This window comes from Balaenoptera musculus, chromosome 14 (genome assembly GCF_009873245.2).
Source record: "Balaenoptera musculus isolate JJ_BM4_2016_0621 chromosome 14, mBalMus1.pri.v3, whole genome shotgun sequence".
Lineage (NCBI taxonomy): Eukaryota > Metazoa > Chordata > Mammalia > Artiodactyla > Balaenopteridae > Balaenoptera > Balaenoptera musculus.
Genome location: NC_045798.1, coordinates 85,859,136 through 85,875,640, shown reverse-complemented (window position 1 = coordinate 85,875,640; position 16,505 = coordinate 85,859,136). Strand labels below are relative to the sequence as shown.

At 44.6% G+C, this 16,505-nt stretch overlaps 1 protein-coding gene across 2 annotated transcripts in view; it reads left to right on the top strand.

Annotated features, from left to right (window-relative positions):
- The window catches only part of FBXO15 (F-box protein 15), a 53,574-nt gene that overhangs the window by 23,473 nt on the left and 13,596 nt on the right, over positions 1–16,505 (top strand). For both annotated transcript variants that reach the window (XM_036823078.1, XM_036823077.1), the window contains exons 4-8: positions 2,819–3,061; positions 3,626–3,835; positions 7,239–7,365; positions 8,516–8,598; positions 9,573–9,715. In XM_036823078.1, the coding sequence (XP_036678973.1) occupies positions 2,819–3,061; positions 3,626–3,835; positions 7,239–7,365; positions 8,516–8,598; positions 9,573–9,715 (806 nt within the window). The remainder of the gene's footprint in view (positions 1–2,818; positions 3,062–3,625; positions 3,836–7,238; positions 7,366–8,515; positions 8,599–9,572; positions 9,716–16,505) is intronic.

Genomic DNA, 16,505 nt, shown 5'->3' with positions numbered 1-16,505 from the left:
TGTCCTTGAACATCGAAAGATCAGACAGGTACTGATCCCACACGGAACCCCCGTATCAACCAGGGAAAAGAGCAAGATAAGGGGGAATGCGGATTTCACTGGTGGTTTCATAGGGTGAGGAAACGGAGAGTAACAGATGGAGGGCTGTGATATTGTTGAATCTTGGAATGCAGTGAGCAGGAAACGTCTGTACAGTGGTTCTCAGATGCCGGTCCATGGAATGGCTGCATTAGAAAAGCTGGGAGAGTTCAAATAAATATTTGGATCCCTGGTATGTAGATTTCTGCAGATTTTAACTCTGTGTTCTAGAATCTGTGTTAAAAATTTCTCCAGGTCGTATAATGAGCAGCCAAGTTCTCATAATGAGAAGGGGACATGTATTATTCTCTGGTTGGGCAGGGCGGTTTTCTTATCTCTTAATTTAAAAAGATATTTCCTGTATTAGAGAATACACGTCTGTGTCAGTATACGTGCATCATGTCAATTCCTGAAATAGTTCTAGAATGGATGTAGGGCAAGTTTTGTGTGTCTCTTCGTTAAAGACCCTTAGTAAGAGATGAAGACATTCACTAAAGCAAAGTGCAGTGAGGCATTTTTCAAGGAAGGGGTCAACTGAATGTTGAAAACTGTAGCTTTTTTGCAGGTTCTTACCTTACTCAAGGATAGAACTCAGACTATTTAGATAAACTAATAAATTATAAGCTTCTTAGTCTCTATCGCCTCTATCCAAGACCCACACGGGGCAGGCACCGGGCCTCTCGGTGCATTTGTGGGCTCAGCTCTAGTGAGAGTCTTTGCATACTTGCCCATCCCTCTTTCTTGGGAGTAGCTGTCCTCTGAAAAGCTGAGCTTCTTAGGAAGTTACCCTTAATAAAGTTTGTTTCCTTTTTTGGAGGAGAATCTTAATTGTGTCAGTTGAATTGTATTTTTTTTAAAATTTATTTATTTTATTTATTTTTGGCTGCGTTCAGTCTTCATTGCTGCGCGTGGGCTTTCTCTAGTTGCGGAGAGCCGGGGCTACTCTTCGTTGCTGTGCGTGGGCTTCTCATTGCGGTGGCTTCTCCTCTTGCAGAGCACGGGCTCTATAGCATGTGGGCTTCAGTAGTGTGGCACACGGGTTTATTTGCTCTGCGGCATGTGGGATCTTCCCAGACCAGGGCTCGAACCCGTGTCCCCTGCATTGGCAAGCAGATTCTTAACCACTGCGCTACCAGGGAAGTCCCTGAATTGTATTTTTAAGAGTGTGCTTTCATAGCCAGACTTCATAAAAGGTTGTATTAACAACTGGATAGGTAAATGATGAATGTTTCTAAAAAGTTAATGGTACTTTCTAAGCATTGTCTGAGGAGAGGGCAGGAGCCCTGCTGTAGCCAATTACACTGCTGACTTTCGGGAGACACGCTGCAAGGGTGGGGTCTCCCTGGCGCCCTGCTGTTCCGGTGGTGCTGCCTCCCTGCCCTGCGTAGGGCAGCCCTTGGCCTGAGCACCAGTCTCTGCGTGGGGTAACGGGGAGGCCTACATCGGGCTGGAGCTGGATCATCACATGGGGGGTTATTTTCCAGCCCTCTGGGAAACACTTTATCAAAACATTAAATTGGCCCTATGTCCTGAACAACCTGACTGAAGTTTTTCTGTGCTTGACTGATAGTCAGATTAGACAAATACGCTCTTGTCCTTAAATCTGCTTTAGCTTTTTAACAAGGTGGAGCATTTTGTGATCAAGAAATGAATGTATTTGGGTTTGGCGACTGTCAAAAGCATCCTAAACTTGAACTTTGTGTTTTATAAATAATCAAGGGGAACAATATATGTAATATTTTAATTCCGTAAGACGTTTTCATTCTCCTGAGGCTCCACTGACCTTGAATTAAGTGAGATAACGTGTGTGAAAATGGTTCATCACAGGAGTGTTAGGATGGTTACTGTAACAACCGAGGGTGTGGAGTCGAATTCCAGCGTTGTGGCTGATTGGCTCTCTGAATGTGGATACAGTTGTCTGGACCCATTTCTTTGTGCTGTTGAAGCGGCAGTGACATGCAGGGGTTGAGGCTGCGTGGATTCAGTGGCAGTTCTGTCACTTACGTACAGATCTGGGCCAGGGCACTTTGCACCTGGGCCTCAGTCACATCATCGGTTCAGCGGGGACAGTAGTAGTTGCTGCCTCATGGGTTTGCTGGGGGGATGAAGTGAGTTAATGCATACGAAGTGCTGAAGCAGCGCTCAACACCTGGTGCTCAAAAATGTTAACTGTCACTGTTAGTTGTCATTAATCATCTTTATTTTTTTCCTCTTTGAGCAAGCAGTCCATGTTCACTGTTGAAAAATTAAAATACAGAAAGGAAAAAGAACATACAATTCCATACATGTCAGTTACTGTTGGCATTTCTCTGTGTGTATATATATCTGTATCTATCTATCTATCTATATAAAACTCCTTTCTGCTCTTTTCAAAAACATGTATGCATTTAAGATAGGGAATCATATTGTATACACTTCCTGCTTTTTTCTATAGTAAATCTTCTATTCAATTATTGGTGTAAGACGGCAGTTCTTATTAGGGATGGTACCAAATAATATGAGATCACTCACTTTAACTCAGCCCCGGGAAGCAAGCTTTTCCTGTGGGTTGGTGAATCTAAAACGCTTACCTCACACTACAGTTCAGTTTAACATATGAACAACTGTAAGTGTTCAGCTTGACTTGTTCATGGAAATAGACTATTTAAAAATGATTGCATATCTCTAATTTAATATATTCCTATTACAGGTGCATTACAGTGTCTCTTAGACAGTTAACATATTTCCTCTTTTCCTCCAGTTTTATTTGGATCAGAATCTACTCAACTGCCTTTTCACCTAAAAGATCTAATTGGAAAGTTAATTCAGTAGAGAAGACAGCCGTGTCTATGAACTCACTGTCAGTTGGGGATAAAGAAGCTGGATATTGGAAGAAAGAATATATTACAAAACAAATAGCGTCTGTAAAAGCAGCTCTAGCTCGGGTTCTCAAACCTCTCCACCCTTACACAGGCCTCCCAGTTAAGACCAAAGAGGCCCTCAGGTAGGCAGGCGTGGCTTCTTGAGGTGGGCGTGGTGGTCATGAGAGGGCCGTTAAACACTGAGATACACCATCACCTTAAAGAAGAAGGGTGGTGTAAGTTCCGAGTATTGTGTGTATGGAACCGATGTGTGGTTTGTATTGTGAGGGACTGTTGGATATTTTGTGCTTTTGTGTATCTATAAAATATATAGTATTTTCCTATTCCATATATTTGGTTCAAAGGTTTTATGAAAAGCAGAAGCAGCCTGGTCGTCAGCTGTAGTAAAGCAGGAGATTCATTCAAGGCATCCCTCCATGGGCAGAGCCCTTTGTGTTCTTTATCTGTGTATTGCCAGTTCCTGGAACAAAGCAGCTGTTCTGTGAGTGTTTGTTAGGTGAGGAGACAAGTCCTAAGAGAGAACTGTTGTGACTTGAAAATTTATGTCGGGCGTGTTCTAGGAACTTTGGCTTTGGCTTTTAGGGTACCAGGTGCTTTAGAGATGACATGTGATAGACTGCAGTTTTTTTGTTTTTTGGTTTTTTTTTCCACTAGGCAAACATTTTTGCTTGCTTTTCTTTCTTCAGAATATCTGGTTTAGGTTGGGTAATAATATTGAAAGAAAATAGTGGAAAAGAACACATCCTGGAACACGTTGATCTTTCCATCAACGATTCATCAGTCACGGCTGTGTGGTACGGCAAAGACTGGCCACGTCTTGTCACACTGTCAACCTTAGATTTGTGTGGGGTGACGCCAGTGTTTATGAACCGGTCTCAAACCCCCATCAAAAACGGGTAAGTACTAATCAGCAGAACCTCTGGGTGAGGACATCTTATACGTAAGTGCCAGTTGGCCTTCCTTTTGTCATTAAAAAATACCAGTGGTGTATTTTAATTTGATTGCATCTTAAAGCCTTCTCTTTCATTCTGGATCACTATCATGTAGGAAAAGCAGGGGCTTATCACACTGATGACTAAGCCTGAGCTTAGGCTCCTCATACCTTGGTTATCTATAACTTAGGGAATGATATTCTCATAATAATTTCCTGGATGATAGATGGCCGGCCTTTTGAAGTTTTTAGTTTTAACCATTTTAACACAAAGATATATAAAACTATTATATTTTCCTTCTTCAGTAAGGGATACAGTAATCGTAGTTTAAACTGTAGATCATAAAGTCATTAATTTTTTTTTATGTGCTTCTGTGTTGAACTTGGCTAGATATGCAGTCTTGTGCAGGTGACTTTTCTGTGCCTTTGTTTTCTCATCTGTAAAATGGGGTGATGACAGTCGTGATGTAGGCTGCGGTGAAGAAGAGCGAAACATTTCATCATCAAATGCATAAATCAGATGCGTGTGTGTCGTATTCTGATGCTTACTGAGTGCTTATTATTATTTTGTCACGAGGTGGCTTTGCCCTGGGTTCATACTCATTATCAGGCTTTTGCTTTTCCCAAGAACTCTCTCATGCTCGCTTTTCTCACCACTAGTCGTTTTCTTCCAAAAGCTGGACTGTGGCACACGTAGCACCCTGACCTCCTGACATAAAATGTATGGAAACGCGAAGGTAGCCGCCTTCTCCTTCTCCAGTGTTGGTTTCCTGTCCCCGGCCGCCTGCTTCCCGCTTTCAGGCCCCTGTGACCTTGCAGGGCATCTGCGGGCGTTGTTCTTACCGCCTTGTGAGCTGCAGCCCCACCGCGGGCTTCTCTCCCAGCCCTTGCCACGGAAGGTGTTGAGATCTCACTTTAGGGTCTGCATCTCCACGGAAGAACCACCTTCTTTCCTGTTTCCCCTGCGTACAGACACATTTCTGCGACTTGTCCCTGAGGACTTTGTTTGTGGTCCCTCCCTCTGGTGCTGGCTTTTTGAGGACTGTTTCCGTGATCGCTGGTCTGGTTGTCGTGCCGTGAACGTGGAGGCATTGTATTCCTAGTGCTAGTAAATCCAGGTCTTGCTGCGTTCCGAAAATATCCTTACTGCAGTGAAGAAAAACGCGGGGATTATTTTCCCTGATTATGTTAACTGAAGATATTTTGGAAACAGTTATTTTTTTGAATGGTACCTTTATTTGCATAAATCTCTGAAATTCTATATGGTATCATGACGGACCCCAGATTTTTCTAATGCGGTCTTAGGTTTTATGCACCATGAAATTATATTTGGAGAATGAGTCTGCAACCTCTGTACTAGTTTGAACACTATGTTATTTGATATCATGAGATGTTGTTTACAGGAATTAGGACAGAATTGTTAACATCAATTAAATGATCATGAAAGTTCATAAATGGATAGTGTTGAATTGTAAAGCTCAGTTAAAGATACTATGTTCCTGAAATTGTCATCCAGGTCAGGAATACTAGATACTGCACAGTGACAGAAATGCCAAAATTCATTGGGAAAATTCATTTAATGTAATTTATTTACATTAAAACTCAATGGACTTCAGACAGCGCTTGATAAACAGTGGTGAACAAACACTGAAAGTGTTTTTCAGGAATCTCTTTTGATCAGCACTTTTATTGCAAGTTTGTGAGCAGATGCTTTCATCGTGAGGAAACAAATCCTTGTGCGTGTCTGTGTGACAGCAGAGGAGAGACTCGGTGATTCTGATTTGGGTCTTTCTTGTTTCCTCCGTGAGACTTTTTTTTTTAAAACGGTGAAAGCCTTATCTATGTAATTTGCAGTTTGCGTGTCCCTGTCATATGTGCCTTCCTGGTCGGACACTTTGCGCTGTCACTGTGGCCAGCGTTTTCCATTCTGCAGGTGACGCCCTGTGTCCCGAACTTCTGAGAAACGTGGGGTAGATGTCAGCCTTAGTTTCTGTGCCAGGACGAACCCGTGAGGCCGAGGCAAAGGGGGACCAGCCTGTTCTCTGTGGAGTCCGTCCAGCTGGTCTGGAGCCTTGCGTCTGAGGGTGCAGGCTTCGGGCACATTGAGGGGTGCTCTCCCAGCCCCGCCGCCTCGTGGCCACACTGATGATGTCACAGCAGTGACCGCTGCGAGCGCTCTGGGGAGGTTCTCTCATTTCATTTCCCTCCCTCGAAGATGGGGCCGTCTCCCCGGACACAGGTGAAGGTCACGCTGAGACAGTCTGTAGGGCTGGAGCTAAGGTTTCAGCTCTGGTTCCCAGCCTGGCGTTCAGCTTCCCCCGAGTCTGCTCTCCTGCGCTGAGCATACTTTTAGGTTCTCGCTCAACGCGCACGCTCACCGACCGCCTCTCCCTGACCGGCGTAGCTCTCAGCGCAGGAAGCTCCCTGAGTGAGGGGCCAGGGTGCTCTGGCAGCCAGGCATCTGGTTTCCACGCTTACGGCCCCCTCTGCTTGGAAACAGTGCACGGCCGAATGCCTTGGCTTTTAACTTCTGCTTAATGAACAGTTGAATACCTGTCACCTGCTGGCGTGTGTCTTAGGTGCTGGAGGCGCACCCTTGGCCCCAGCTCCTTGGAGACTTTCCTCTGGTGCTGAGCTGTGTTAACTGACCACTGAGATCGCCTCTCCCTCAGGGTGTCCTGAATTGCCTCTGGGAATGACAGACATCTCCGCCTACCATGATAGAGCGAATAGAATGTTTCATTCTGTTTATGTGTCATGATGAACAGTAGAGTTGAGTTGTGTTTTCTTACACATTTGAGTTACTTGCTCTTAGACACTAATTCTAATGTCGAGTTCATGCTGTATCTCCTTCATGAAAACACTCATGATTTTGGTTTAAATTTATTTTCTGACGTTACGGTTTTCACCATCTCTGAGCTATTCTTGATAATAACTTTAAAAGGTAAACCTGCTTTCAGGCCGCCTACTAGACCCCCTACTTTTTTGTCATTTAAGGGATTTCATCTTTGCTTATGCATCCCGTACATTGAGAATCTACTGCTGATCGTAGCGTTGTGCTGGGTTTTGAAGGGAAGAGGATAGAAGACGGTTTCTTCCTCTCCCTCACCTGTGTGATTGTTCAGCTCACTGCTGGCGGGGCCGTAGAGTTGACAGTAAGAGCGGGGGTGGGGAGAATAAGATAGATGGTGAGAAATTTGGACTTGCCATTTTGCCTTTTATTTATACAAGTTGTTTCTCCTTATTAGCAATGTGTACATGATTAGCATGTTCTTAATAGTCTTTTTAGATGTGCCAAAGAGAATCGACAGCACGGGGGAAGCCAGAGCTCATTCTTCTCTCTCCTTTCTTTGGCATGATGTTCAAAGACCCCGATGGCATTCTTTAATTGCAAAGTACAACCTGAGTCGCTTCACCGAGTCCACCGTGCTGGGCTGTGACAGGCTGATCCGGATCTTCTGCCTGCACCCGGGCCTCGTGGTGGGGCTCTGGAAGGTGAGCCCGGACCGTACCTGCCACGCGTGCTCCCGTCGTGCATGGGGTCAAGGGTTAAGTCCTGTAGACGTTCAGCCACCTCCTACGGACCTCGCGTTCCCCGCTGCCTGGCCCTCGCGCCTTCGCGGCAGGTCTGCCGTTCTACCCTCGCCTGTGACGCACCAGCCCTTCCCGCCGGGCGCTTTGGTTCGCGTTACCCCGCTAGCATCCTGGGACCTTCCCCTTCCTCCTCCAGCCGGTCCACATTCCATCCTTCTCCTTTCACGCCCTTCCTCTGCCAGAGCATCTCCTGTGCGTTTACCCTGGGGCCCTCAGACGTGTCTCGCCTGGAGCCGTGTAAGGATGGCAGCTCCCAAGTTGACTGTGGGAATAGCACTCACGTCTGTACACGGTGGCCAGGCAGAACCCAGGTCCCCACGCCAGCCTCCGGACCTTTTCTTCCCTCGTCCTGCTCTGGCCGTTGGGTCGTCTTTCTCCCTCACTCCCTCTGTACAAGGTGACTGGGGGCCAGGCAGCGCTTGGCTCGCTCTGGGCTCTTGAGTTGGTCCATCTGGGTTGGCCGAGCGGATGCCGGGACTTTGGTTGACCCTGGAGAAGGGCAGCTTCAGGCTGCCGTCTGGGTCACCTTCCCCCGGCAGGGCAGCTGTGCCCGGGGAGAAACGGGTGTCGGCTCCTGTGCCGTCCCGTCCTGTCTGCTGCTGCCCGACCTGCTGATGAGTGGACTTGGAGTCTAATCCCTCCCACCGGGTTTGCCAAGTCAAACAGGTCCTGCCGCGGCTGCTGAGTGTGTGTGGGATTAACCTTGTGAAGTTCGTACCAGCCTTCTCTTTATCTTTGAAAAGACTTTGAAACAACCTGGAGCTAACAAAATATATTTCCACAGTCATCATGTGTCAGACAGCACTTTGATGTTTCATAAACACTAGGGTGTTAATCCTTTTGGTACCACGTGCTCTGCATATTTGGGTGCATTGTGGTCCTGCTATGAATGTGACAGATAAGTCATATTAGACAGTGATAATGCGTTGGCACTGCAGGAATCTTAGGTTGTAAGAAACCACATCTATCTGTAAGATGCATGTGCTGCGATCTTCACAATGACCTTATGAAAAATTGAAATATTTCAGTTGAAAAATGTATTCTTTTTCAGAGGGAGGAAGAACTGGCTTTTGTTATGGCAAATCTTCATTTCCATCACCTTGTGGAGCGGAGCACGTTAGGCTCGGCTGCTATGTATGTATCCGTATGTGGTGTATTAAATTTTGTGCAGTCAGCATAAAGGATTCCGAGTTGATACCATCGTAATATCCTGATGAGACTAGCCACAAAGACATTCTGTCTTTAATCAGTAGACAGAAGCCAACAGACAAAATTACGTAGCTGTTGCTAAAAACATTGGATTATCCATCAGTAGCTGTTTGCTTTATTTGTTTGGGTTCAGGGTGACGCACCTTGTGGAGTGTGATTTATAGGGCAGGGAAGCTTCATTACTACAAGATGCTAGTGCACTGAGGTGCTGCAAGTTCTCTGCAGTAGTTTGCATTTTCATGTCTTGAAAGGCAGGCAGACCCGTGGCCCACTTGGCCTGACCTGCAGATGTGTTTTTGCTTGGTTGGGGCAGCGTGTCTGTTAATGAACTTCGGGTCATCAGGTGGGGGACATGCTTTCCGGCTCCCTGCTCCTCTCACCCTTCCCCTGGGGCTGAGACTCCCATATGCCTTTTTTTTTTTTTTTTTTTCTTTTTTTTTAACGTGAATTGCTCCCCAGTGCTTCTGAGTTTGTTACCTTATATAGTAACGCGTTCCTTACTGAATGAAAACTCGTTCATTGTGGCTTTTGGTCTTCTTCCGGGGGAGTCCCTGAGCTGTAGGTCTGTTGTTGGGTGCATTTTCCTGCTGCGCGTTCAGCCCTCTGGATGCCGAGACCACTGCAGAGCGGAGCTGCTGCCCCGGGCGGATTTCAGAACCATGTTCTGTCATGGTGGTCCGGGGATGCGCAGGGAACACGCGCTTCTGCCCGTTTGTATGGAAGTTGGTAGAAGGAACGTGGGGCCGTTCTTCTGCGTCTGTGGTACTGAACGTGATTGGCAATCTATAGAGGGTTGATGGGAGCTGGTGCTTTGAAGGGGTGTTAATTTTTTAAAGAGTATTTCCAGTTCAAGCATTTTAGCTCTGGTGTTGACAGATACGTTTTGTTTTGCTTTTTAGCCCCTACGAGCTGCCTCCTCATACCCCCCTTTTGGATGACAGCCCAGAGCGTGGACTGAGTGACTACCAACTCCATGTTGATATGCACAGCGGGGGAGTTTCCTGCCTGTGTGGCACGTTTCGCAACCTCTCCACCAGCAAAGGTGAAACTCACTGAGTCTTTTGTTTCAGAGTGGAATTCCAAGGCTGGAGAGGCGAGGGGAGCACGTTGTATATCTGAGTTAAGAATTGCCCCCTGGCTGGCCCCTTAACTGTGTCCTGGCCCTCCGTCCTCCCAGACCCTGATCACTAGGACTTGTGCAGTTCCTCAGATGCTGGCTCTGTGTCCGTCATCACCGTCACCCCTGCTCTGCCTTCTGGAATATTCTCTGCTCAGCCTTTCTACTGGCACTTATTGCTTTGCCCTACCACATCCCCCCTCTCCCACCCCAGCTTCTTCTCTTCTTTCTCAGAGGAATTTGGTAGATTTGCCAGCAGGGCCAGTGTAGAGCCCGTCCAGGATGAGAATAAAGGCAGCGAGCCCTCTGTACTGCACCAGCGTTTATCACGCTCACGGAAGCCGAGACACGGACTGGGGTGGACAGAGGAGGGAAGGGACACCAGTCAAGAGGAGGAAAAGAGGGAATGCAGTGCACCCTGCTCTGGTTTCTCTGACTGGTTCCTCTTGCTCTCTTTGCTCTGTGTCCCAAGACCTTGAAGTTTGGTATAGAGACTTGCATAGACTGAAGTTTAACATATATCGTAAGAATATTTTATAGGGGAAACTATGCACTTCGTTTCTGAATATCCTGTTCCCCAAAATTCTTTTAGTTAATGGATTTGGCATCCATTAATACTCCTTGCCTAAATCAGTTTTTTTGAGTTTAGAAAATGGTGGTTTTAAAATTATGTCATTGTGTCCACATTTATTAGCTGAGCTTTTGTAAAGAGCTTTCCTTCATCAACTGGGTAGATTCCTGTAATGGTAGGGTAAATGCTTGCATCCTTTCTCTTTTAACCACCAATTTTCAGATTAGGAAATTGATGTAATTGTCGCCTCCTGTGGTGGGGAACGGTTTTGAGTGCACTCTCTCCTCTCTGTCTTTCTTGTTTAGTGTCACTTCGGACTCTTCGGTTTTTATTTACTCAGTAATTTATAATCAATTACAGATATTATTCTTTGGGAAGCTAAGTTTGTTCTTTGTGAAGTCCCCAGTTTGGTCAGTGGGATCCACTTCAGGCTGGCTTCTGTGCCCTTTTCATAACCTCCTTTCTTCTCTGAGCCGTCTTTGCATTTGTCTCGGGAAGATTTCTAGATTTTTCTGTGCTTGATGGCACTTCTGATAGAATTACGACAAATATGTATATTAACCTAGGGTGGATTGACATCTTCGTCGTTGATTTACCCTACCCATAAATGTGGAGTGTCTTTCAGTTTGTTCAGAAATACTTTTATGTCTCGTAGGAGTGTATCAGAATTTTCTTCATACTAATTTTGCACATTTCTTAAGATTTTTAGTAAGTATTTCATCTTTGTTATTTCTGATATTATATCTCCTACTTGTTTTGTAATGTCTTTGTGTGGTTTTGGTCTCAGGCCACTGCTGATCTGATAGAATGAGTTGGGAAGTATTCCTAACTCTTGAATTTTTCGGAGGATTTTGGATACAATTGGCAGTATTTCTTAAGTGGTTGGATACAATTGGCAGTATTTCTTGGTGGAATTCACCTGTGAAACCATCGAGGCCTGGAGCTTGCTTCGTGGGAGGGTTTTTAACTACAGTTTCAGTTTCTTTTACAGGTGTATGGCTATTTAGGTTATCTGTTTCTTCTTGTGTGAGCTTTGGTATGTTGCGTCTTTCAAGCAATTTGCCTAAATATTAAATAGGTTAAGATTGATCAGTGGGTTCAGGGATTTTTCAGCCTGCGTCTTCTGTAAATTTCTCCATGAATGTTTACCAGATGATGGGTACTTATAGCCATCATTTTATTAGCGATTGTAAAATGATGATCCCCTAATTCTGTCATTCCTTCTACATCTATTATTAGCATTCTTTTATAAAGAAGGGTTTTCTATTATCAACTGTTTAATTACCATGAAATATAATTAATATAGGAAAGGCATGGTACATGCTTAATTCTTCGTTAATTTACAACATAGTGATTAATGCTGTAATAGTCTTCGAAGATGACTTGTAAGTTTTTTTGGGGGGAGGTATTATTATGAATTCATGGATTAAAAAAATAGAGGTTATGTATTTTAGTCCACTTGAAGTCATTATTCTTTTTATTGTTACTGTGATGTTCAAATTGTGCTGTCATCTCATGTGCTCCTGTTCTTTTGATATGAGTGTGGTCATCTTTGGTAACTTGCTTGTGTTCTAACAGGACAAGATACCTCAAGCTCGTTTTGTCTGTTTCCTTCGCGGACCTGGAGTCGGCCGTCTCCCCTAGGAGCTCTGGTTCCTTCTCGCTCCCACTACACTGTGGTGTTTAGGGACCATAATCTGGGTCCTAGGGATGCACAGTGCCCTTGGGCTTTCATTTCTTTTAGGGTTTTCAGTAGGCAGAGCTACGAGGTCTGTAGATTTCATAATATGTAGAAATAAATCATGCATTCATTTAAATTAAAGATCTTGGGGTTTTTAATTAACCTTTTTTATTATATACTTGTATTTCTTTTCTTTTGCTGAAAGTCTTTGTTCCGAACAACATCAAAATATATAAGAATTTCAAAAACAGTACTGAAATTATTAGTAATAACCTATTGAATGTTATTTTAATTAAGATATTCCTTGTGGTTCTTTATGTGTTTAAGATATGTCATGTTAGAAAAAGTTAAGTCATCTAAAATAATTCTGCTGTCTGTGGGTATGCTACCTCTTTGATATACAATTAGAGTGATTTGTTTCAGTTGATTTTTTATTTTTTCAGGATTGCTTTGCTTCTATTTTTACATTTAAAAATTACATACAACATTTATATGGTCCCAAGTTGAAGTTATAAAACAATGTAGTTCAGAGACATTTACTTCTACCCTTATCCCTTCACTTCTCTTCTTTTCCTCCCTTCAAAGTTAACCCTTTATATTAGCCTAAGGTTTGTTCTTTAAATGTTTCTTTTTGAATACATAATGCTATATATCAATATATTCATATTTCTCCCATTTTTTTTAAAATGAGGCATACTGTACTCCCTTTTAAGTTCCTTCATTTTTCCCAATTAATAATTTATTCTGGAGATTAGTCTTTATTTATTTATTTTTTTAATAGGCATGTTGGTTTGTTTGTTTATTTATTTATTTATTTTGGCTGTGTTGGGTCTTCGTTGCTGTGCGCGGGCTCTCTCTAGTTGCAGCGAGCAGGGGTTACTCTCTGTTGCAGTGCGTGGGCTTCTCATTGCACTGGCTTCTCTTGTTGTGGAGCACGGGCTCTAGGCACGTGGGTTTCAGTAGTTGTGGCATGCGGGCTTCAGTAGTTGTGGCTTGTGGGCTCTAGAGCGCAGGCTCAGTAGTTGTGGCACACGGGCTTAGCTGCTCCACGGCATGTGGGATCTTCCCAGACCAGGGCTCGAACCCATGTCCCCTGCATTAGCAGGCAGATTCTTAACCACTGTGCCACCAGGGAAGCCCTGGAGATTAGTCTTTACAGTGCGATACAGATCTTTTTCATTCTCTCTTTTTAAAACATCCATAGGTAGGTAGTTTGTTAATGTCTTTTTCCGTGGTTTCCAGTCTTTGCTGTTACAGGCAGTGGAATAGCGAATATAAAAGGAATAGCCTTGTTCACACATTGCTTCATGTTTTGGCAGCTTGTCTTTGGGAGACTTGCTTAGAAATAGGGTTGCTAGCTCAAAGGGTAAATGCAAATGTAATTTTGAAGAACACTGGCAAATTCCCCTCTTGTGAAGGTTATTAACAACTTAATGGGGAATTAAGTTAATAAAATACGTTACCACTAAGTATGTTTGTTCTAGGTTTTTGTTATGTGTTCTTACAAGTTGAGGAAGTTTCTTTCTATTCCTGGATTTGTTGGATTTTTTGAAAAAAATCAGGAATAATTGTTAAATGTTATCAAATACATTTAGGCAACTATTGATGATACGATTGTTTTTCTCCTTTACACTATTATAGTGAATTTCATTAATGTATCTTCTATTGGTTAACATCCTAGAATCCCTAAGATAAGCTTCTCTTGTCATATGTATGCTTATTTTTAAGGTACTGGTTTCAGTTATTTGGTTTTTAGTATTTTCCATTTAAACTCAGGGTACAGTTTTCCTTTATTTTTTATGTTTTAAATCTGTTTCTGATTCTGTTATAATCAGGTTTTCTACTTTTAATTGAATCGGTTTTAGTATTTATATGATTTTCTAGAAATCATCTGTTTTCTTTAGGTTTATTTTGATCTTTTTCTACCTTTTTTGAGTTGACTGCTTAGATTGTTTAATTTTCAGGTTTTCGTGTTTTTCTTCAGTGGTCTTTATGCCCAGAATCTTGGACTCTCAGAGTTAGGAAGGACTGGTGAGGTGATCTAGAGAATGACCCCTCCTGGGCTTGAATTTGCTCTATCCGGAAACAGCCCACCCACTTTTGTGAAGGTGTGAAAATTCGGCCTTTCACTGAGCCCAAATTATCTTCTCTGTACTTTAACCCATTTACCTTTATTCTGTTATTTAAAATAGAGAATGAAATCTGTCCCTTTTCCCGGTATACACTGTCGAGGGGACTGCTGACATGCCCCTGTCTATACCCAGGGCACAGACTCGTGTGCTTGGGGCTGGTGTTGGCAGAGAACTTGTTCTCTTGCTCTCCGGGGCTCCAGCCCTGCGTCCTCAGGGGCCCTTCACTTCCAGCATTTCCTACCTGACACGATCTCTGTTCTCGAGGGGTTGGGTCGAGGTCTGTCTTAGGCAGGTGCTAGGACTTCAGAGGACAGGATTCCCCCTCCCCTCGTTCTCAGCAAATACAGCATCATGTTGATGAAGCTTTGTGTGTGTCCCTAACGCCTAAGCTGTGCCCGTGATGATGATGAGGACGGGACGATGGTGACAGAGAACACGGATGCGCACTCATCAGAGGCGCTTGCTGAACGTTTCATATTTATATTAACCTCCACGGCAGGCCTGTGGGCTGGGCACTGTGGTCTCTCCCGTGTTGTTAACAGGGCGGCCGAAGTGGACCGTAGGCCAGTTCTCGAGTCACGAGCAGCTGGTGCGCGGCGGAGCTCCGCCTGCCCCCGAGCCTCGCCGCTGCCTCCTCTCCGCTGTACTTTGCAGTGACGTGCTTCTAGAGTGGGTCTTCTCGCGTGTGCGGCTCTGTCTTTTCAAGGTGTTGCCGTTGTACGGGTGTCAGGCGGGGCCCGTCTCTGCTGGAGTGCTGACACACCCCTGAGAAGCTGAGATGGTTGTTAGGACACACAGGAGGCCAGGTAAAGTGAAGGAGGATAGGAAACTTCTATGGGAATAATTCACCGTCATCTGTTGTTTTCACAGTGAGGAACACTTTCACCCTAAGACTTCGCACAAGGCTCAGGTGCTTCCTCTGCGTGTAGTTCTGCGACGAGGGTCAGCAGGGGGCGCCGTTGCCATCAGAGTTGTCACATTTCACCGGAGTACAGACTCAAACGCCTGCTACGGTTTTTGAGAAACTCTCTTGTGGTACCAGGGGGTATGTTTAGTAAATTCCAGCGATGCCATTGCAGGAGGGGGTGACAGCACTGTGCCCCGTCAAGGATAAGTGTTCTGTCGTCACGTCCCTGGAGCTGGGAGCGTCCTCGCCTGGCCCTGAGGGGCAGCCTACGGGGAGTGGCAGGAAGGAGAGGGGACCAGGCCCGTCCGTGTGTCTGGCGCGTGCACTGACAGGTGCTGGCGGGATGCAGGGGGCGTGCTGGCGGCGGATGCGCCCGTCTCACGCGCGTCGCCTGCCCTCCGTGACGGGTGCAGAGAAGCCTGCTGGGCCAGGTCGCAGGCCCCGGGGAGGGTGGCTCCAGGGGCTCCCGGAGGGCTCTGAGGAGGGGCAGGCCGAGGGGGGCCGGCGTAAAGCGACTAGTGGTGGCGCTCAGACGGGTTAACGGGGAGTGGGCCGGACCCAGTTAGGAGGGGTCTCGAAGGAGCGGAAAGGTACAACTTTAAATATGATGTAATTGATGAACAGAGCCTGAGTTTGGTCATTTCGTAGGACCGCTTCCAGCATTCCATCTTTAAATAAAACATTTGAGGCTGTACCAATTCAGTCCACAAATTCATTACAGTTCTTTTAAAAAATCCCAAAGGGAATTTATTATGAAACTTGCCAAGTTGACTCTAAAATCCATTTAGAAATACACATGAATATGGAATGGTTGATAAAAGTTTTGTTTTAAATGTTTAAGTGTGAGGTAGTGTCATCTTTTCTCTGTGTTTAGACTACAGAAAAACAATTAAACAGTTAAAAAATCCATGTACCTGCCACACAGTGTAAGAAGTAGACCATTACCCGTAACCCTGAAGCCACCTGTGTGGTTAAACTTGTTTTGTATTGTAAAACGACACAAGGAGAAACGCATAAAACAAATTATCATAAAGCAAACAACTGTGTGACCACCATCCAGGTCTTGATTAAACTTTGAAAATAATAAGAGGGCTACTGGTCTTACCAAATGTTAAACACACAGTAGAACTACAGTGACTGAGAAAGCATGGGATCACTGAAGCAGCAGCTGCCCAAGATACCGTGCACATCTTTTGCAGTTCCAGATTCTCTTGTCAGGTATTCTGATAAATATTGGACTTATAGCAATTAGTAGCTGTTTTAATTAGTTGTACCATGATATGTCTATAAATCTGAGCATATCTTCATCCTTTAGAGGAAATGTATATATTTCTTTAGAGTTTTAGTATAGAATGCATTGTGTAGAATAATTTGCCTACGACGGGCTAAAAAGATCTCTAGAAATGACTGTGCAGTCAGTTCAT